We start from the raw sequence: 21872 nt of genomic DNA, 5'->3' as shown, positions 1-21872 counted from the left end.
GTCCCACCATTTATTTATATATAAATATATATATATTTTGTATATATATACATATATGATCCCAGAGCTGACTAAATTGCTATCTGACCCTAAACAGAGAATATGAATTGGCTGATTATCTCTACTCTGTCAGAGATACGAAACAGAGACAGACCCTTACCAAGTACAGGCTGAGTGACCACCAATTGGCAATAGAAACCGGCAGACATAAAAAGACATGGCTACCCAAAGACCCTACTCATGTATGTGGTCAGTGCCTGACAGGGGAGGTAGAAACAGATATGCACTTTCTCCTTTACTGTGATAAATATTCCTCACCAAGAGATTCATTATTCACAGAAATGACTACATTTATTCAAAATTTTAACTTATTAAACCCAGAGGAAAAACTAAAAATACTCATGGGCGAAGGACGAATGGCTCCTCTTGCAGCCAAATATGCATTTGCCTGCCATAGCCTGAGGGACACTGAATAATAACATCTGCATAGTAAGCAGTAACTTATTATGACGGTTATTCGTATTACTGTTATTGTTATTACTATTATTATTGTTGTTTATCATTCCAAATAGTAGTGGTATGGGTGGTAATGGTAATGATAGCAGTTTAGTGATGGTGGTGGTGGTAGTAGTGGTAATGATGATAGTAGTTGTAGTACCGATGTAATGGAGAAGATGACCGTTATTTAGTTATAAGTTAGTTATAGTTTCATTTTCTTAATTTTTTTTATATTTATTACATTACATTCGACTATTGACTGTTACCATTTTATTGTTACTATTTTCATATTTCATTTTGTATTATTATTTACTGCCATTCTATATTATTATTTGTCATTGTTTATAATTTTATTACAATGTATATTGTATACATTGTTGCTTTGGCAATATTGACACAATGTTTTTCATGAAAATAAAGCAGCTTGCATTTGAGAGAGAGAGAGATGTTGTCAGTATGTTGTCATGGTGATGTTAAACCACTTTCTCACAAATCCAGTTGAGTTTGCTGTCACACGACAAGTCATTCCATGCCTCCAGAGGACCCTGATCATTACGTATCTCAACACAGTCCTCCTCACCATTTTCTGGTTTGCCACCACCATTATCAGGCTGTGGGTAATACCAGTACCTACAGGGTTAACAACAGTCAGATATCATGGTTAATACCAGTACCTACAGGGTTAAAAACAGTCAGATATCATGGTTAATACCAGTACCTACAGGGTTAGAAACAGTCAGATATCATGGTTAATACCAGTACCTACAGGGTTAAAAACAGTCAGATATCATGGTTAATACCAGTACCTACAGGGTTTACAACAGTCAGATATCATGGTTAATACCAGTACCTACAGGGTTTACAACAGTCAGATATCATGGTTAATACCAGTACCTACAGGGTTAAAAACAGTCAGATATCATGGTTAATACCAGTACCTACAGGGTTAAAACAGTCAGATATCATGGTTAATACCAGTACCTACAGGGTTAATAACAGTCAGATATCATGGTTAATACCAGTACCTACAGGGTTAACAACAGTCAGATATCATGGTTAATACCAGTACCTACAGGGTTTACAACAGTCAGATATCATGGTTAATACCAGTACCTACAGGGTTTACAACAGTCAGATATCATGGTTAATACCAGTACCTACAGGGTTAAAACAGTCAGATATCATGGTTAATACCAGTACCTACAGGGTTAGAAACAGTCAGATATCATGGTTAATACCAGTACCTACAGGGTTAACAACAGTCAGATATCATGGTTAATACCAGTACCTACAGGGTTAAAACAGTCAGATATCATGGTTAATACCAGTACCTACAGGGTTAAAAACAGTCAGATATCATGGTTAATACCAGTACCTACAGGGTTAAAACAGTCAGATATCATGGTTAATACCAGTACCTACAGGGTTAAAAACAGTCAGATATCATGGTTAATACCAGTACCTACAGGGTTAAAAACAGTCAGATATCATGGTTAATACCAGTACCTACAGGGTTAAAACAGTCAGATATCATGGTTAATACCAGTACCTACAGGGTTAAAAACAGTCAGATATCATGGTTAATACCAGTACCTACAGGGTTAAAACAGTCAGATATCATGGTTAATACCAGTACCTACAGGGTTAAAAACAGTCAGATATCATGGTTAATACCAGTACTTACAGGGTTAATAACAGTCAGATATCATGGTTAATACCAGTACCTACAGGGTTAACAACAATAAGACATCACAGTTACAACATCATAATCCTAAATAATATACAGAAATGTTTCATAGTTAGTTGTCTTGACTGGTATCATCAATATCAGTAACCTGTATAGGAAAAGATTGAAAGGAGCCTTATTGACAGATTAGTTATCATCTCTCACCCTGTGGTCAGTGGAGTGCCGTCCACCCATTTCCAGGTCCTCTCATTAACAGAATCGGTTAGACCAATCCAGAATCTCTTCTTGAGGTTGACGAGAAATGTCTGTTGTTGAGAAAGATAAATAGATATTCATATGTTTCATAATATCTAACCGTGTGTGTGTCTCTCTCTCTCTCTCTCTCTCTCTCTCTCTCTCACCTGTTCCTTATCACTGTTTATGATCACCAGATCTGCTCCTCTCTCCAGACAGTCCTGTCTGCTCTCCTTCCAGGTTTTAGACTCAGTAGACAGGAAGTACCAACTTGATTCAAACTTCTGCCAGCCTTCAGGACAGGTTTGTTCTACAAGACGATTAACATTAATTTCCTTCAACTTATCACCCTGTACTCTTAATGAAAGAACACAGACTCATGATCACGTCTGTGATGTTAATGATAAGTAGTTTACTCACTGAGATTGGAAAGCTTGCTGCTAAGAACATCTCTCTCAGTCTGTAGCTGGTCTCTTTCTTTAGTCACGTTGTTATAACTGGTCTGTAGCTGGTCTCTTTCTTTAGTCACGTTGTTATAACTGGTCTGTAGCTGGTCTCTCTCTTTGGTCAGGTTGTTGTAACTGGTTTGTAGCCGGTAACTCTCTTTAGTCAGGTTGTTATAACTGGTCTGTAGCTGGTCTCCCTCTTTAGTCAGGTTGTTGTAGCTGGTCTGTAGCTGGTCTCTCTCTTTAGTCAGGGTGTTGTAACTGGTCTGTAGCTGGTCTCTCTCTGCAGATGAGTTCTTTGAGATGTTGCTGTCTGCAACAACAATAAAGAAGAAGTTGCTTACTAAAATTGATCACATCAGAACTACTAAATCTGAATTATAAGAACTATTTAAACAGTGAACAAAAATGTAAATGTAACATGTAAAGTGTTGGTCACATGTTTCATGAGATGAATTAAAAGACCCAGAAATGTTTCATACCCACAAAAAGCTTATTTCTCTCAAATGTGTTTACATCCCTGTTATTCAGCATTTATCCTTTGCCAAGATAACCCATCCACCTGACAGGTGTGGCATATCATGAAGCTGATTAAACAGCATGATCATTACACAGGTGCACCTTCTGCTGGAGACAATAAAAGGCCACACCTGTCAGTTTTGCCACAGATGTCTCAAGTTTTGAGGGAACGTGCATCTGGCATGCTAACTGCAGGAATGTCCACCAGAGCCGTTGCCAGATAAATTAATGTTCATTTCTCCAACATAAGCTGACTCCAATGTTGTTTTAGAGAATTTGGCAGTACGTTCAACTGGCCTAACAACCGCAGACCACATGTAACCACGCCAGCCCAGGACCTCCACATCTGGCTTCTTCACCTGTTGGATCGTCTGAGGGAGGGTGCTGAGGAGTATTTCTGTCTGTTATAAAGCCCTTTTGTGGGGAAAAACTCATTCTGATTGGCTGGGCCTGTTTCCCCGGTAGTTGGAATCTGGCTGCCAAGTGGGTGGACCTATGCCCTCCAAGGCCCACCCACGGCTGAACCTCTGCCAGTCATGTGACATCCATAGACTAGGGCCTAATTAATTGAATTCAATTGACTGATATGAACTGTAACTCAGTAAAATCTTAGAAATGTTTGCATGTTCCATTTATATTGTTGTTTAGTATAGATTTAATGTAGACTTACAGTAGACAGCCAGGCCTATGATCCCAGCCAGTAGGAGAACACACAGCAGCCCCAGACACACTGCAGCAACTCCAGAGGGTCTCTTCCACCACTGAACATGTACTGAATCACAAATTATTAAAGATCTTTGGTAATATGTTTTACTGTATCCAGGATTGAGACAAATAAAACTGTAGTATTACAGGGTAATCTCACCTGTTTAATGTTTTGTGTGTGTAACTTAATTGCGTGTGTGTGTGTGTGTGTGTGTGTGTTACCTGAGTGCTGGTCTCCTGGTCCATTATTAGGAGCAGTGTCTGCTGTCTCTTCTCTCTTGGTGCTGGTCTCACCGTCTCTCAGGGTGTCTGCACTGACATAGATATCCACAATCCTCTCCTTCATTTCATCTCTGTTAAACTTGACCTTCTTGGTCATATCTGGCACAGCATAGATGGCCTCAGACATCTCCAAAAACTTTCTGTGTTTCCTGTCTGTACTCTGAGTCTGTGTCTGTAGCTGCTCCGCGAATGTGTCTGTTTCTGTCTCTGCTCTGAGTCTATAACTCACTGTTTATGATGTCATCCACAGAATAAAAGGGAAATGTAGAAAGAGGAAGATAATAAAAGTGTAACATAGAGGTTGAGTTTGGGACAATTTCTGCACCAGTTTACCTTTATAGCTGATTCCTGAGAACAGAGGACTTTCTTATCAGGAGAAACTGTATAACCTCAATTTCCGTCTACTGCACAGGCCTCATGTTGTGTCTACTGTCCTGACCTCATGTTGTGTCTAATGTCCTGACCTCATGTTGTGCCTAATGTCCTGACCTCATGTTGTGTCTAATGTCCTGACCTCATGTTGTGCCTAATGTCCTGACCTCATGTTGTGTCTAATGTCCTGACCTCATGTTGTGTCTAATGTACTGACCTCATGTTGTGTCTAATGTCCTGACCTCATGTTGTGTCTAATGTCCTGACCTCATGTTGTGTCTAATGTCCTGACCTCATGTTGTGTCTAATGTCCAGACCTCATGTTGTGTCTAATGTACTGACCTCATGTTGTGTCTAATGTACTGACCTCATGTTGTGTCTAATGTAATGACCTCATGTTGTGTCTAATGTTCTGACCTCATGTTGTGTCTAATGTACTGACCTCATGTTGTGTCTACTATACTGACCTTATGTTGTGTCTAATGTCCTGACCTCATGTTGTGTCTAATGTCCTGACCTCATGTTGTGTCTAATGTCCTGACCTCATGTTGTGTCTAATGTACTGACCTCATGTTGTGTCTAATGTACTGACCTCATGTTGTGTCTAATGTCCTGACCTCATGTTGTTTCTAATGTCCTGACCTCATGTTGTGTCTAATGTACTGACCTCATGTTGTGTCTACTATACTGACCTTATGTTGTGTCTAATGTCCTGACCTCATGTTGTGTCTAATGTACTGACCTCATGTTGTGTCTAATGTACTGATCTCATGTTGTGTCTACTATACTGACCTTATGTTGTGTCTAATGTCCTGACCTCATGTTGTGTCTACTATACTGACCTCATGTTGTGTCTAATGTACTGACCTCATGTTGTGTCTAATGTACTGACCTCATGTTGTGTCTAATGTCCTGACCTCATGTTGTGTCTACTGTCCTGACCTCATGTTGTGTCTAATGTACTGACCTCATGTTGTGTCTAATGTACTGACCTCATGTTGTGTCTACTATACTGACCTCATGTTGTGTCTAATGTACTGACCTCATGTTGTGTCTAATGTCCTGACCTCATGTTGTGTCTAATGTCCTGACCTCATGTTGTTTCTAATGTCCTGACCTCATGTTGTGTCTAATGTACTGACCTCATGTTGTGTCTACTATACTGACCTTATGTTGTGTCTAATGTCCTGACCTCATGTTGTGTCTAATGTACTGACCTCATGTTGTGTCTAATGTACTGACCTCATGTTGTGTCAAATGTCCTGACCTCATGTTGTGTCTACTGTACTGACCTCATGTTGTGTCTAATGTACTGACCTCATGTTGTGTCTAATGTACTGACCTCATGTTGTGGCTACTGTACTGACCTCATGTTGTGTCTAATGTACTGACCTCATGTTGTGTCTAATGTCTTCACCTCATGTTGTGTCTAATGTCCTGACCTCATGTTGTGTCTAATGTACTGACCTCATGTTGTGTCTAATGTACTGACCTCATGTTGTGTCTAATGTACTGACCTCATGTTGTGTCTAATGTACTGACCTCATGTTGTGTCTAATGTCCTGACCTCATGTTGTGTCTAATGTACTGATCTCATGTTGAGTCTAATGTACTGACCTCATGTTGTGTCTAATGTCCTCACCTCATGTTGTGTCTAATGTCCTGACCTCATGTTGTGTCTAATGTACTGATCTCATGTTGAGTCTAATGTACTGACCTCATGTTGTGTCTAATGTCCTCACCTCATGTTGTGTCTAATGTACTGATCTCACGTGTCTAATGTACTGACCTCATGTTGTGTCTAGTGTATTGACCTCATGTTGTGTCTAATGTACTGACCTCATGTTGTGTCTAATGTATTGACCTCATGTTGTGTCTAATGTATTGACCTCATGTTGTGTCTACTGTACTGACCTCATGTTGTGTCTAATGTACTGACCTCATGTTGTGTCTAATGTATTGACCTCATGTTGTGTCTAATGTATTGACCTCATGTTGTGTCTAATGTATGGACCTCATGTTGTGTCTAATGTACTGACCTCATGTTGTGTCTAATGTCCTCACCTCATGTTGTGTCTAATGTCCTGACCTCATGTTGTGTCTAATGTCCTCACCTCATGTTGTGTCTAATGTACTGACCTCATGTTGTGTCTAATGTCCTGACCTCATGTTGTGTCTACTGTACTGACCTCATGTTGTGTCCAATGTCCTGACCTCATGTTGTGTCTACTGTACTGACCTCATGTTGTGTCTAATGTACTGACCTCATGTTGTGTCTAATGTCCTGACCTCATGTTGTGTCTAATGTACTGACCTCATGTTGTGTCTAATGTCCTGACCTCATGTTGTGTCTAATGTCCTGACCTCATGTTGTGTCTAATGTACTGACCTCATGTTGTGTCTAATGTCCTGACCTCATGTTGTGTCTAATGTACTGACCTCATGTTGTGTCTAATGTACTGACCTCATGTTGTGTCTAATGTACTGACCTCATGTTGTGTCTAATGTCCTGACCTCATGTTGTGTCTAATGTCCTAACCTCATGTTGTGTCTAATGTACTGATCTCACGTGTCTAATGTACTGACCTCATGTTGTGTCTAATGTACTGACCTCATGTTGTGTCTAATGTCCTGACCTCATGTTGTGTCTAATGTCCTGACCTCATGTTGTGTCTAATGTACTGACCTCATGTTGTGTCTAATGTACTGACCTCATGTTGTGTCTAATGTCCTGACCTCATGTTGTGTCTAATGTCCTGACCTCATGTTGTGTCTAATGTCCTCACCTCATGTTGTGTCTAATGTACTGACCTCATGTTGTGTCTAATGTACTGATCTCACGTGTCTAATGTACTGACCTCATGTTGTGTCTAGTGTATTGACCTCATGTTGTGTCTAATGTATTGACCTCATGTTGTGTCTAATGTCCTGACCTCATGTTGTGTCTAATGTACTGACCTCATGTTGTGTCTAAAGTCCTGACCTCATGTTGTGTCTAATGTACTGACCTCATGTTGTGTCTAATGTCCTGACCTCATGTTGTGTCTAATGTACTGACCTCACGTTGTGTCTAATGTACTGATCTCATGTTGTGTCTAATGCCCTGACCTCATGTTGTGTCTAATGTACTGACCTCATGTTGTGTCTAATGTCCTGACCTCATGTTGTGTCTAATGTCCTGACCTCATGTTGTGTCTAATGTACTGACCTCATGTTGTGTCTAATGTACTGACCTCATGTTGTGTCTAATGTACTGACCTCATGTTGTGTCTAATGTCCTGACCTCATGTTGTGTCTAATGTACTGACCTCATGTTGTGTCTAATGTCCTGACCTCATGTTGTGTCTAATGTACTGACCTCATGTTGTGTCTAATGTACTGACCTCATGTTGTGTCTAATGTCCTTACCTCATGTTGTGTCTAATGTCCTGACCTCATGTTGTGTCTAATGTCCTCACCTCATGTTGTGTCTACTGTACTGACCTCATGTTGTGTCTAATGTCCTGACCTCATGTTGTGTCTAATGTACTGACCTCATGTTGTGTCTAAAGTCCTGACCTCATGTTGTGTCTAATGTACTGATCTCACGTGTCTAATGTACTGACCTCATGTTGTGTCTACTGTACTGACCTCATGTTGTGTCTAATGTACTGACCTCATGTTGTGTCTAATGTATTGACCTCATGTTGTGTCTAATGTATTGACCTCATGTTGTGTCTACTGTACTGACCTCATGTTGTGTCTAATGTACTGACCTCATGTTGTGTCTAATGTATTGACCTCATGTTGTGTCTAATGTATTGACCTCATGTTGTGTCTAATGTATGGACCTCATGTTGTGTCTAATGTACTGACCTCATGTTGTGTCTAATGTCCTCACCTCATGTTGTGTCTAATGTCCTGACCTCATGTTGTGTCTAATGTCCTCACCTCATGTTGTGTCTAATGTACTGACCTCATGTTGTGTCTAATGTCCTGACCTCATGTTGTGTCTACTGTACTGACCTCATGTTGTGTCCAATGTCCTGACCTCATGTTGTGTCTACTGTACTGACCTCATGTTGTGTCTAATGTACTGACCTCATGTTGTGTCTAATGTCCTGACCTCATGTTGTGTCTAATGTACTGACCTCATGTTGTGTCTAATGTCCTGACCTCATGTTGTGTCTAATGTCCTGACCTCATGTTGTGTCTAATGTACTGACCTCATGTTGTGTCTAATGTCCTGACCTCATGTTGTGTCTAATGTACTGACCTCATGTTGTGTCTAATGTACTGACCTCATGTTGTGTCTAATGTCCTGACCTCATGTTGTGTCTAATGTCCTGACCTCATGTTGTGTCTAAAGTCCTAACCTCATGTTGTGTCTAATGTACTGATCTCACGTGTCTAATGTACTGACCTCATGTTGTGTCTAATGTACTGACCTCATGTTGTGTCTAATGTCCTGACCTCATGTTGTGTCTAATGTCCTGACCTCATGTTGTGTCTAATGTACTGACCTCATGTTGTGTCTAATGTCCTGACCTCATGTTGTGTCTAATGTACTGACCTCATGTTGTGTCTAATGTACTGACCTCATGTTGTGTCTAATGTACTGACCTCATGTTGTGTCTAATGTCCTGACCTCATGTTGTGTCTAATGTCCTAACCTCATGTTGTGTCTAATGTACTGATCTCACGTGTCTAATGTACTGACCTCATGTTGTGTCTAATGTACTGACCTCATGTTGTGTCTAATGTCCTGACCTCATGTTGTGTCTAATGTCCTGACCTCATGTTGTGTCTAATGTACTGACCTCATGTTGTGTCTAATGTACTGACCTCATGTTGTGTCTAATGTCCTGACCTCATGTTGTGTCTAATGTCCTGACCTCATGTTGTGTCTAATGTCCTCACCTCATGTTGTGTCTAATGTACTGACCTCATGTTGTGTCTAATGTACTGATCTCACGTGTCTAATGTACTGACCTCATGTTGTGTCTAGTGTATTGACCTCATGTTGTGTCTAATGTATTGACCTCATGTTGTGTCTAATGTCCTGACCTCATGTTGTGTCTAATGTACTGACCTCATGTTGTGTCTAAAGTCCTGACCTCATGTTGTGTCTAATGTACTGACCTCATGTTGTGTCTAATGTCCTGACCTCATGTTGTGTCTAATGTACTGACCTCACGTTGTGTCTAATGTACTGATCTCATGTTGTGTCTAATGCCCTGACCTCATGTTGTGTCTAATGTACTGACCTCATGTTGTGTCTAATGTCCTGACCTCATGTTGTGTCTAATGTCCTGACCTCATGTTGTGTCTAATGTACTGACCTCATGTTGTGTCTAATGTACTGACCTCATGTTGTGTCTAATGTCCTGACCTCATGTTGTGTCTAATGTACTGACCTCATGTTGTGTCTAATGTACTGACCTCATGTTGTGTCTAATGTCCTGACCTCATGTTGTGTCTAATGTACTGACCTCATGTTGTGTCTAATGTACTGACCTCATGTTGTGTCTAATGTCCTTACCTCATGTTGTGTCTAATGTCCTGACCTCATGTTGTGTCTAATGTCCTCACCTCATGTTGTGTCTACTGTACTGACCTCATGTTGTGTCTAATGTCCTGACCTCATGTTGTGTCTAATGTACTGACCTCATGTTGTGTCTAAAGTCCTGACCTCATGTTGTGTCTAATGTACTGATCTCACGTGTCTAATGTACTGACCTCATGTTGTGTCTACTGTACTGACCTCATGTTGTGTCTAATGTACTGACCTCATGTTGTGTCTAATGTATTGACCTCATGTTGTGTCTAATGTGTTGACCTCATGATGTGTCTTCTGTACTGACCTCATGTTGTGTCTAATGTACTGACCTCATGTTGTGTCTAATGTATTGACCTCATGTTGTGTCTAATGTATTGACCTCATGTTGTGTCTAATGTATGGACCTCATGTTGTGTCTAATGTACTGACCTCATGTTGTGTCTAATGTCCTCACCTCATGTTGTGTCTAATGTCCTGACCTCATGTTGTGTCTAATGTCCTCACCTCATGTTGTGTCTAATGTACTGACCTCATGTTGTGTCTAATGTCCTGACCTCATGTTGTGTCTACTGTACTGACCTCATGTTGTGTCCAATGTCCTGACCTCATGTTGTGTCTACTGTACTGACCTCATGTTGTGTCTAATGTACTGACCTCATGTTGTGTCTAATGTCCTGACCTCATGTTGTGTCTAATGTACTGACCTCATGTTGTGTCTAATGTCCTGACCTCATGTTGTGTCTAATGTCCTGACCTCATGTTGTGTCTAATGTACTGACCTCATGTTGTGTCTAATGTCCTGACCTCATGTTGTGTCTAATGTACTGACCTCATGTTGTGTCTAATGTACTGACCTCATGTTGTGTCTAATGTCCTGACCTCATGTTGTGTCTAATGTCCTGACCTCATGTTGTGTCTAATGTCCTAACCTCATGTTGTGTCTAATGTACTGATCTCACGTGTCTAATGTACTGACCTCATGTTGTGTCTAATGTACTGACCTCATGTTGTGTCTAATGTCCTGACCTCATGTTGTGTCTAATGTCCTGACCTCATGTTGTGTCTAATGTACTGACCTCATGTTGTGTCTAATGTACTGACCTCATGTTGTGTCTAATGTCCTGACCTCATGTTGTGTCTAATGTCCTGACCTCATGTTGTGTCTAATGTCCTCACCTCATGTTGTGTCTAATGTACTGACCTCATGTTGTGTCTAATGTACTGATCTCACGTGTCTAATGTACTGACCTCATGTTGTGTCTAGTGTATTGACCTCATGTTGTGTCTAATGTATTGACCTCATGTTGTGTCTAATGTCCTGACCTCATGTTGTGTCTAATGTACTGATCTCACGTGCCTAATGTACTGACCTCATGTTGTGTCTAATGTACTGACCTCATGTTGTGTCTAATGTCCTGACCTCATGTTGTGTCTAATGTACTGACCTCACGTTGTGTCTAATGTACTGATCTCATGTTGTGTCTAATGCCCTGACCTCATGTTGTGTCTAATGTACTGACCTCATGTTGTGTCTAATGTCCTGACCTCATGTTGTGTCTAATGTCCTGACCTCATGTTGTGTCTAATAAACTGACCTCATGTTGTGTCTAATGTACTGACCTCATGTTGTGTCTAATGTCCTGACCTCATGTTGTGTCTAATGTACTGACCTCATGTTGTGTCTAATGTACTGACCTCATGTTGTGTCTAATGTCCTGACCTCATGTTGTGTCTAATGTACTGACCTCATGTTGTGTCTAATGTCCTGACCTCATGTTGTGTCTAATGTACTGACCTCATGTTGTGTCTAATGTACTGACCTCATGTTGTGTCTAATGTCCTGACCTCATGTTGTGTCTAATGTCCTGACCTCATGTTGTGTCTAATGTCCTCACCTCATGTTGTGTCTACTGTACTGACCTCATGTTGTGTCTAATGTACTGACCTCATGTTGTGTCTAATGTCCTGACCTCATGTTGTGTCTAATGTACTGACTTCATGTTGTGTCTAAAGTCCTGACCTCATGTTGTGTCTAATGTACTGATCTCACGTGTCTAATGTACTGACCTCATGTTGTGTCTAATGTACTGACCTCATGTTGTGTCTAATGTACTGACCTCATGTTGTGTCTACTGTACTGACCTCATGTTGTGTCTAATGTACTGACCTCATGTTGTGTCTAATGTATTGACCTCATGTTGTGTCTAATGTATTGACCTCATGTTGTGTCTAATGTATGGACCTCATGTTGTGTCTAATGTACTGACCTCATGTTGTGTCTAATGTCCTCACCTCATGTTGTGTCTAATGTCCTGACCTCATGTTGTGTCTAATGTCCTCACCTCATGTTGTGTCTAATGTACTGACCTCATGTTGTGTCTAATGTCCTGACCTCATGTTGTGTCTACTGTACTGACCTCATGTTGTGTCCAATGTCCTGACCTCATGTTGTGTCTACTGTACTGACCTCATGTTGTGTCTAATGTACTGACCTCATGTTGTGTCTATTGTCCTGACCTCATGTTGTGTCTAATGTACTGACCTCATGTTGTGTCTAATGTCCTGACCTCATGTTGTGTCTAATGTCCTGACCTCATGTTGTGTCTAATGTACTGACCTCGTGTTGTGTCTAATGTCCTGACCTCATGTTGTGTCTAATGTACTGACCTCATGTTGTGTCTAATGTACTGACCTCATGTTGTGTCTAATGTCCTGACCTCATGTTGTGTCTAATGTCCTGACCTCATGTTGTGTCTAATGTCCTAACCTCATGTTGTGTCTAATGTACTGATCTCACGTGTCTAATGTACTGACCTCATGTTGTGTCTAATGTACTGACCTCATGTTGTGTCTAATGTCCTGACCTCATGTTGTGTCTAATGTCCTGACCTCATGTTGTGTCTAATGTACTGACCTCATGTTGTGTCTAATGTACTGACCTCATGTTGTGTCTAATGTCCTGACCTCATGTTGTGTCTAATGTCCTGACCTCATGTTGTGTCTAATGTCCTCACCTCATGTTGTGTCTAATGTACTGACCTCATGTTGTGTCTAATGTACTGATCTCACGTGTCTAATGTACTGACCTCATGTTGTGTCTAGTGTATTGACCTCATGTTGTGTCTAATGTATTGACCTCATGTTGTGTCTAATGTCCTGACCTCATGTTGTGTCTAATGTACTGATCTCACGTGCCTAATGTACTGACCTCATGTTGTGTCTAATGTCCTGACCTCATGTTGTGTCTAATGTATTGACCTCATGTTGTGTCTAATGTATTGACCTCATGTTGTGTCTAATGTACTGACCTCATGTTGTGTCTAATGTACTGACCTCATGTTGTGTCTAATGTCCTGACCTCATGTTGTGTCTAATGTACTGACCTCACGTTGTGTCTAATGTACTGATCTCATGTTGTGTCTAATGCCCTGACCTCATGTTGTGTCTAATGTACTGACCTCATGTTGTGTCTAATGTCCTGACCTCATGTTGTGTCTAATGTCCTGACCTCATGTTGTGTCTAATGTCCTGACCTCATGTTGTGTCTAATGTACTGACCTCATGTTGTGTCTAATGTCCTGACCTCATGTTGTGTCTAATGTCCTAACCTCATGTTGTGTCTAATGTACTGATCTCACGTGTCTAATGTACTGACCTCATGTTGTGTCTAATGCACTGACCTCATGTTGTGTCTAATGTCCTGACCTCATGTTGTGTCTAATGTCCTGACCTCATGTTGTGTCTAATGTACTGACCTCATGTTGTGTCTAATGTACTGACCTCATGTTGTGTCTAATGTCCTGACCTCATGTTGTGTCTAATGTCCTGACCTCATGTTGTGTCTAATGTCCTCACCTCATGTTGTGTCTAATGTCCTGACCTCATGTTGTGTCTAATGTACTGATCTCACGTGCCTAATGTACTGACCTCATGTTGTGTCTAATGTACTGACCTCATGTTGTGTCTAATGTCCTGACCTCATGTTGTGTCTAATGTACTGACCTCACGTTGTGTCTAATGTACTGATCTCATGTTGTGTCTAATGCCCTGACCTCATGTTGTGTCTAATGTCCTGACCTCATGTTGTGTCTAATGTCCTGACCTCATGTTGTGTCTAATGTCCTGACCTCATGTTGTGTCTAATGTCCTGACCTCATGTTGTGTCTAATGTCCTGACCTCATGTTGTGTCTAATGTACTGACCTCATGTTGTGTCTAATGTACTGACCTCATGTTGTGTCTAATGTCCTGACCTCATGTTGTGTCTAATGTCCTGACCTCATGTTGTGTCTAATGTACTGACCTCATGTTGTGTCTAATGTACTGACCTCATGTTGTGTCTAATGTACTGACCTCATGTTGTGTTAAATGTGGGGTGCTACGGCACTGTGTTTTCATTGTTGATTGAAAACACATTGAACAATGAGTCTGTTGTACTGACTCCATGTTGTATCTGATGATGTGTGAAACATACAGTAACTACTGGGACACTAAAGTTACAATCAGGAAATAAGTAGGAAACATTTTCATATGAAAATACAAATCGTGTGTGTGTGTGTGTGTGTGTGTGTGTGTGTGTGTGTGTGTGTGTGTGTGTGTGTGTGTGTGTGTGTGTGTGTGTGTGTGTGTGTGTGTGTGTGTCTGCCAATGACACCAGACAGGCAATGATGCATGGGAGTCTGTGTCCAGCCATTTCCAGGTCTCCTCTTCATCATGTCAGTCCTGACCAATCCAGGCTCTCTTGTTGAGGTTGAAGAGAAATGTCTGCTGTTGAGAAAGATGTAGGTAACTACAAATGGTCTGTATGTGTAAAATACACTACTGACCAAGGAATGTTAGTCCAGAACCCGATCCAGCTCTCTGTCTCTGACACCTGTTCCTGTTCTCTGTTAATGATCACCAGAGGCCTCTTCAACCGCAGACAAACACACATCTGCTAGTAAACCATGCGTAGCGTCATTTCCACGCAAAGTCTGAGCTTTATATGAATGTTTGCTTGAATTTATACACAGACATAATCATTTGTAGGAACAGTGAGTGACAAGTGGTGGAATAAGGGAACTGCTTGTCAAGGATGTGGAAAATATATGTTGAAATTGTGTGAGTAATAATGGAGTTCTACTTCCATTGTGAATTAATGCAATAGATCTTGACAGACTAAATATAATTTAACCACATCAGTGCATTTGTTACAATAATAATCAATATAAAGTAGGGTTATATGTTCAATTAGAGACACGTGTTAAAGTGAAACCATTGTAGAAATACCAAAAGACTGAGATAATTGAAATGGAATTAGAGATGCCTGATGTTGCTCTGTTAGAAGGTTTGTCACACACTGCATTTAGCAGAGCTCGTTTTTAGAGACTTTTTTTACAGAAAGTACAGATTGGCTCATCAGATATCATTTCCCAAAACCAATCATATTGGATCTTTTCGAGGATTTAAGACCTACCTAAGAAAGGCTAAAACATGCCATTCAGTTGCACATCAAGTGCCATCCAGCCTCAGGTTTTTGGCAAACAGCACTTTTCAGCAGGAGCTTGCCGATTTGGCATCTGACATCCCTTTATGAGCCAATGTTTTGGATTTAGTCATCAGCAAAATAAACAGTAACATACAATTTCCATAAGTCATCGCACAACAGGTTGAAATCTATTTTTTTTTTGTTGCCATCAATGGATTTCCAATTAAAAATGGATCAATAGACGGCACCCACACCCCCAAACCAGTTCAACTATGTGAACAGAAAAGGCTTCCACTCCTAATGTGCAGGTGATAGGTTACATGACAACAAAACAGAGCTGCTGGATGTGCTGGCAGGTGGCCAGTTGGAATGCACACTCATTCATTCTGTTCATGTTGGCCAATACACCTACAGTAGGGAGCTGTTGAGGATGGATGCCTTATTGGTGAGTGTTGACAACTCATTTCAAGTAAATGTGCCATTGCTAAAGCAACTTGAATTGTCCTACTGGTCCTCTCTTTGTGGTTATGTTTTTATTTTTACTGGTCAAACCACAACTGAGTGAGACCAATAAAACCTGTTGGTTGTACTCAATATCTGACACCAGCACCTGTATTACAGTCAGGATTATTATCATTCTATGGTTCTTTTGGTTGTGCCTTTGTAGGCCATTTCATGGTACTGCGTTGCATATTCCCGTAGGCTTTAAAGGGTTTATTTTGACCATATATGGTTAATTAGAGGCATTTCGATATCCAACTAGCCAACGTTGTGCAAGAGCAATGAGGCTGAGAACAATTTGGTATTTATCAAAGGTTATCTCCTATTGGTGTGATGCTGGTAGGATTGTTTTGATAAATCTAACTGTTTCTATTCATACCAACATTCTAAATTCAGTTCTAATGTAGTATTGATAAATGAGGCCCCAGGTCTTTTACTCTCTTGATACAGTCCTGTCTGCTGTCCAGGTTTTGGCCTTGGTGAAGATGTAGTACCATCTCTCTCCCTCTGTAGCTGGTCTCTCTCTACTCAGATAGTTGTAACTGGTCTGTAGCTGGTCTCTCTCTCTACTCAGATAGTTGTAACTGGTCTGTAGCTGGTCTCTCTCTGTAGTCAGGTTGTTGTAACTGGTCTGTAGCTGGTCTCTCTCTGTAGTCAGGTTGTTATAACTGGTCTGTAACTCGTCTTTCTTTAGTCAGGGTGTTGTAACTGGTCTCTAGCTGGTCTTTCTTTAGTCAGGTTGTTGTATCTGATCTCTAGCTTGTCTCTCTCTGCAGCGGAGTCATTTGAGACGTTGTTATCATCAATAACAATAAAGAAGAAGTTGTTCACTAAAACAGATCATAACTGAACCAGCTGGTCTCTCTCTCTAGTCAGGTTGTTGTAGCTGGTCTGTAGCTGGTCTCTATCTTTAGTCAGGTTGTTGTAGCTGGTCTGTAGGTGGTCTCAGGTTGTTGTATCTGGTCTCTGAGTTATTAGAGACGTTATCTTCAACAACAATAAAGAAGAAGTTCCTCACTAAAATATATCAAGTCAGAACTATCTGGTTTCTCTATTCAGTAAGGGTGTTGTAGGTGCCCTTTATTTATTTATTTTTATACATATTTTTCACCCCAATTTGTGGTATCCAATTGGTAGTTACAGTCTTGTCTCATCGCTGCAACTTCGATACGGACTAGGGAGAGGCAAAGGTTGAGAGCCGTGCTTCCTCCGAAAGACAACCCAACCAAGCTGCACTGCTTCTTGACACAATTCCCACTTAACCTGGAGGCCAGCCGCACCAATGTGTCGGAGGAAACACTGTACACCTGGCAACCGTGTCAGCGTGCATTGCGCCCGGCCCGCCACAGGAGTCGCTAGTGCGCGACGGGACAAGGATATCCCTTTCGGCCATACCCTCCCCTAACCCGGATGACGCTGGGCCAATTGTGCGCCGCCCCATGGGTCTCCCGGTCGCGGCCGGTTGAGACAGAGCCTGGACTCAAACAGAGAATCTCTAGTGGCACAGCTAGCACTGTAGCCGTAGCTGGCCTTTCTGCACATGTGTCATGGTGCTGATCTGATTGTCCCTCAGGGTGTCTGCACTGATGTAGATATCCACAAATCTCTCTTCCATCTCACCTCTGTCAAACCTTATTTGTCATATCTGGCTTGGTATAGATGGACTCAGACATCTACAACAACGTTTTATAACTAAAGCTACGGTGCATTAAAGAAGGGTTTCCCAACCTCGGTCCTGGAGCCCCCCTGAGTGCACGTTTTAATTTTTGCCGTAGCACTACACAGCTGATTCAAGTAACAGGACCGAGTTTGGGAAACCCTGCCTTAGAGTACACAAGACAATTTCAGTGGTTCAGGAGAGTATCTCTGCTCAGTGTCTGAGTCCGAAGCTGACTGCTTTTGACCCTGTTGTAGGTGGTGGGGGTTATCCACAGAGCACAGGAAGTGTCAAATATCAAAAGAGGAAAATAGCAGCAGCAACAACATTTACATGGATTTGTGGAAAAGTAACATGTCATGACTGGTTATAGTTGGGACACCTTCTTTTCACCTTGTTTTCTGATTCCTGAGTAACTTCCTGGTCTTCTGGGGGAAGTTCCACCCACATACTGTGAAGCAACACGAACATAGAAACATACACATGCATACACACACTAGATAACATAGGCACTATACACACACGTACACATGGATTTTGTGTTGTAGATTAGGGGCCTGAGGGCACACACTTAATAATGTGTTGTGAAATCTGTTGTGAATGTATTGTTGTTAAAAAAAATTATTTTTTATTTTTGATGGAACCCAGGAAGAGTAGCTGCTGTCTTGGCAGGAAGTAATGGGGATCCATAATAAATACAAATACATACATATATTTCTCTTATATAGTCTCTTACTACTCTATATCACTGATTAACATATTGGATGTATACATGTTAATAATGTCTCTGGATGCTTTAAAAATAATTAATAACCAGACCTGGGTTTAAAAACTAGTTAATATCTGTAAAATACTTTGAGCGTTTGGGACTATTCTATTGGTTCCATTAAGCCAGACAAGCTCAACCAAGCACAGCTAAAGTATTTGGGTTGTATTCTTTTGGCATCAAACAGAAGAAAGGAAATGGAAACAGGGAGGGACTAACTGTACCTGTCCAGTAAGAATAATGTGTTTTCATTTTCCGCTGCAAAACATTTTTGCTATGGTGTGTCCTAACCAATACATTACCCAGGTCTGCACCAACCACTGACAGACATGCAGAAAGGAGGCATTTATTAAAGGAAGTGAGTGGTATGGGCTAATATGTGTTGGCACAGCAACACATGCTGAAAGCAAATGAAATTACAATACAATAGGTGTTCCAACAATAACTTCCCTAAACTCTATGTCCCAAATGGAACCCTATTTCCTACATAGTGATGGACCCTGGTCAAAAGTAGTGCACTATACAGGGAATATGGTGCCATATGAGATGTACCCTTAATGGCATTATTCACAGTGTCTGAATTAGTTCAAATTAGGTGAAGGTTAGGGTCAAGGTAAGGGTCAGTTTTAGGTTTTGTCTATAATCTGTATGTCAATGTGATGCTGGTCAGAAAAGTCCCTCATGTTGGGTATAATACCTACTTTTATAAGTGTTTGTCTCCCCCTACTGGCTGTTTTCTACAAGCTCCGTTTCTTCCTTCTATTACTGTGACCTTGACCCATAGAGATAGATAGAGGACTCATCTTTGTATCAAGCTCCAGCTGAAATGTCATTCTCAGTTGTCTGAAGAGATGTAAATAAGAGTGTGTATAGTGTAATTGTAGGTCAGAGACCATACATCTCAGAGGTGTAAACCTCATAATCGACTGTGAAAGTTAATCATGATTTATGTTTTTGTTAATTTAGAAGTAATTTACAAGTTTATATCATGTTGAACAGGCTGGAATTATTGTTCAAAAGAGGGGACTGATGGGTTCTAAACTTGAAATATGGAATATCCTAGTTCATGGTACTGAGGGAGAGAGGGGAATGCAGGACATTTACATTCAGTCAGAACATGTCATTGTTTGACATCAGGTATCCTATGGAAAGGAGAAGGTCCACAGTCTGGTTTCAGTTACTGGGTTGTAAGTTGAAATACTTGCTACACCAGACGTTAATGGTTATCTGTAGGATGAATGTATATGGTGGGGTCACTGGAGGTTGAATATGAACCAGGGGAATGTCACTGAGTCAGGGAAAGGCAATCACATGGTTGAGGTCACTGATAAGGAGGGAGAGCTGTGGAATAGTGAGGAATGGAGGATGAGGTCAGCTCAGGTCACATTAAGGGAGAAGGAACAGTTTATTAGACAAATCAATTAACTTCCTGCTTTGCAATAAAGATGTAATGTTTAGAGGGAAGGAGGAGACTCCACCTAAACTGGGGTTTATATGCTTGTGCTGTTGGGAACATGTATTGGTTTGTTCAGCTGTCTCACCCATTGGCTGAATAAACTTGGTTTGAGCTTTTCCTAGTTGCCTGTTAGTGTTTAATCTGTTTATTTAGCACCTAACAATTCAATAACCTGGTCATTGACGTGGTCATCCATCTTAACTAACTGTATGATTACCTTTCTAACTGACTCCTAATGGTAATATCTACTGTATATTACCTTTCTAACTGACTATAATGGTAATATCAACTGTATGATTACCTTTCTAACTGACTCCTAATGGTAATATCTACTGTATGATTACCTTTCTAACTGACTCCTAATGATAATATCTACTGTATGATTACCTTTCTAACTGACTCCTAATGGTAATATCTACTGTATGATTACCTTTCTAACTGACTCCTAATGGTAATATCTACTGTATGATTACCTTTCTAACTGACTCCTAATGGTAATATCAACTGTATGATTACCTTTCTAACTGACTCCTAATGATAATATCTACTGTATGATTACCTTTCTAACTGACTCCTAATGGTAATATCTACTGTATGATTACCTTTCTAACTGACTCCTAATGGTAATATCTACTGTATGATTACCTTTCTATCTGACTCCTAATGGTAATATCTACTGTATGATTCTAACTGTACTGACAAGTAGCTATGTAGTTGGTCTAATGTGCTTCTCCATCAGGTACCTCTCTGATATCTGTCTTCGGTCCAAACAGTTGATAGAATGTCTTAAGTGTCCAATCACCTTGAAGCAGGAAGTTATACTTTGCAAGGTTATACTGTTTGTGGCATCGTTCATAAGGAAGTCATGTGATGGCTTGCACTAGATGGCCATAAAGTCATCAGTGTGAAGAGATATTGAGAAGTGTGTGTGGGAAATGTGAGTATTAATAATTTTCATGATTCATAAGCATATAAATCTCTCTCTCTCACTCACACTTGCTCCTTTCTGCTGTTTATGATCACCAGGTCTGCTCCTCTCTCCAGACAGTCCTGTCTGCTGTAAGCCCAGGTTTTCTTCTCAGTAGACAGGAAGTAACATCTGAATCCCAACAGCCTCCATCCTTCAGGACACCTCAACACGGTCCTCATCGTTGGGACTGCAATGTCCCTCTCTTCCACCACTGTTCTAGTACCTACATACAACACACAGTGTCCACCATATTGGTTTTTAAATATTCGGATCTGGATTGCGTTCAAATAATATCTCCTTTCTCTGGAAGTATGCATTCGTCTAGTACTTCCCACAAATCTAAAAGCATTTGGTTGGTGTAGGTATGGAGACTAGAGTGAATTCCCATGTACCAGTCATTTCCATTCAAATCCATGAAGGGAAGTGAACAGGTACGCACACCTGGAGAATTTAGAGATTATTGTGACACGTTTTTTTCAGGACAGGTATTCCTGATTTTCAGACAACTGTTTAGCTCTGTTGGTGTCAAGTTGTCTAGGTGTTATAATTATTTCAGCTCTGCCCAAACTTGAAAACGGCTTACTCAACATGTGAAGGATGCAAAGGGACAACTCAATTCCTTTTTAGTGTTTTATTATGGTTTCGACGCCATATGTTGAATATGTTGAAACAGTTGATTTGTTGAATAGAGTAGTTGAATGACAGAGGAATAGGGATTAGGTGGATAACCTTAAACAGAGCATTAAACATGCATTATTTTACACAATAAACAAT

General features: G+C 40.7%; 1 protein-coding gene across 1 annotated transcript in view; it reads right to left on the bottom strand.

Moving 5' to 3' along the window:
• Positions 1-710: 710 nt before the first annotated feature.
• Positions 711-21872, bottom strand: part of LOC129845479 (C-type lectin domain family 4 member M-like) — a 30529-nt gene continuing 9367 nt past the window's right edge. The window contains exons 2-6 of the mRNA XM_055913423.1: positions 4055-4156; positions 2840-3178; positions 2587-2729; positions 2390-2490; positions 711-1128 (exon numbers count right to left, since the gene is read on the bottom strand). Of these exons, the coding sequence (XP_055769398.1) occupies positions 972-1128; positions 2390-2490; positions 2587-2729; positions 2840-3178; positions 4055-4156 (842 nt within the window). The 3' untranslated portion in view covers positions 711-971. The remainder of the gene's footprint in view (positions 1129-2389; positions 2491-2586; positions 2730-2839; positions 3179-4054; positions 4157-21872) is intronic.

This window comes from Salvelinus fontinalis, unplaced genomic scaffold, assembly GCF_029448725.1.
Source record: "Salvelinus fontinalis isolate EN_2023a unplaced genomic scaffold, ASM2944872v1 scaffold_0315, whole genome shotgun sequence".
NCBI classification, from domain to species: domain Eukaryota; kingdom Metazoa; phylum Chordata; class Actinopteri; order Salmoniformes; family Salmonidae; genus Salvelinus; species Salvelinus fontinalis.
This window is presented reverse-complemented; position numbering and strand designations above follow the sequence as displayed.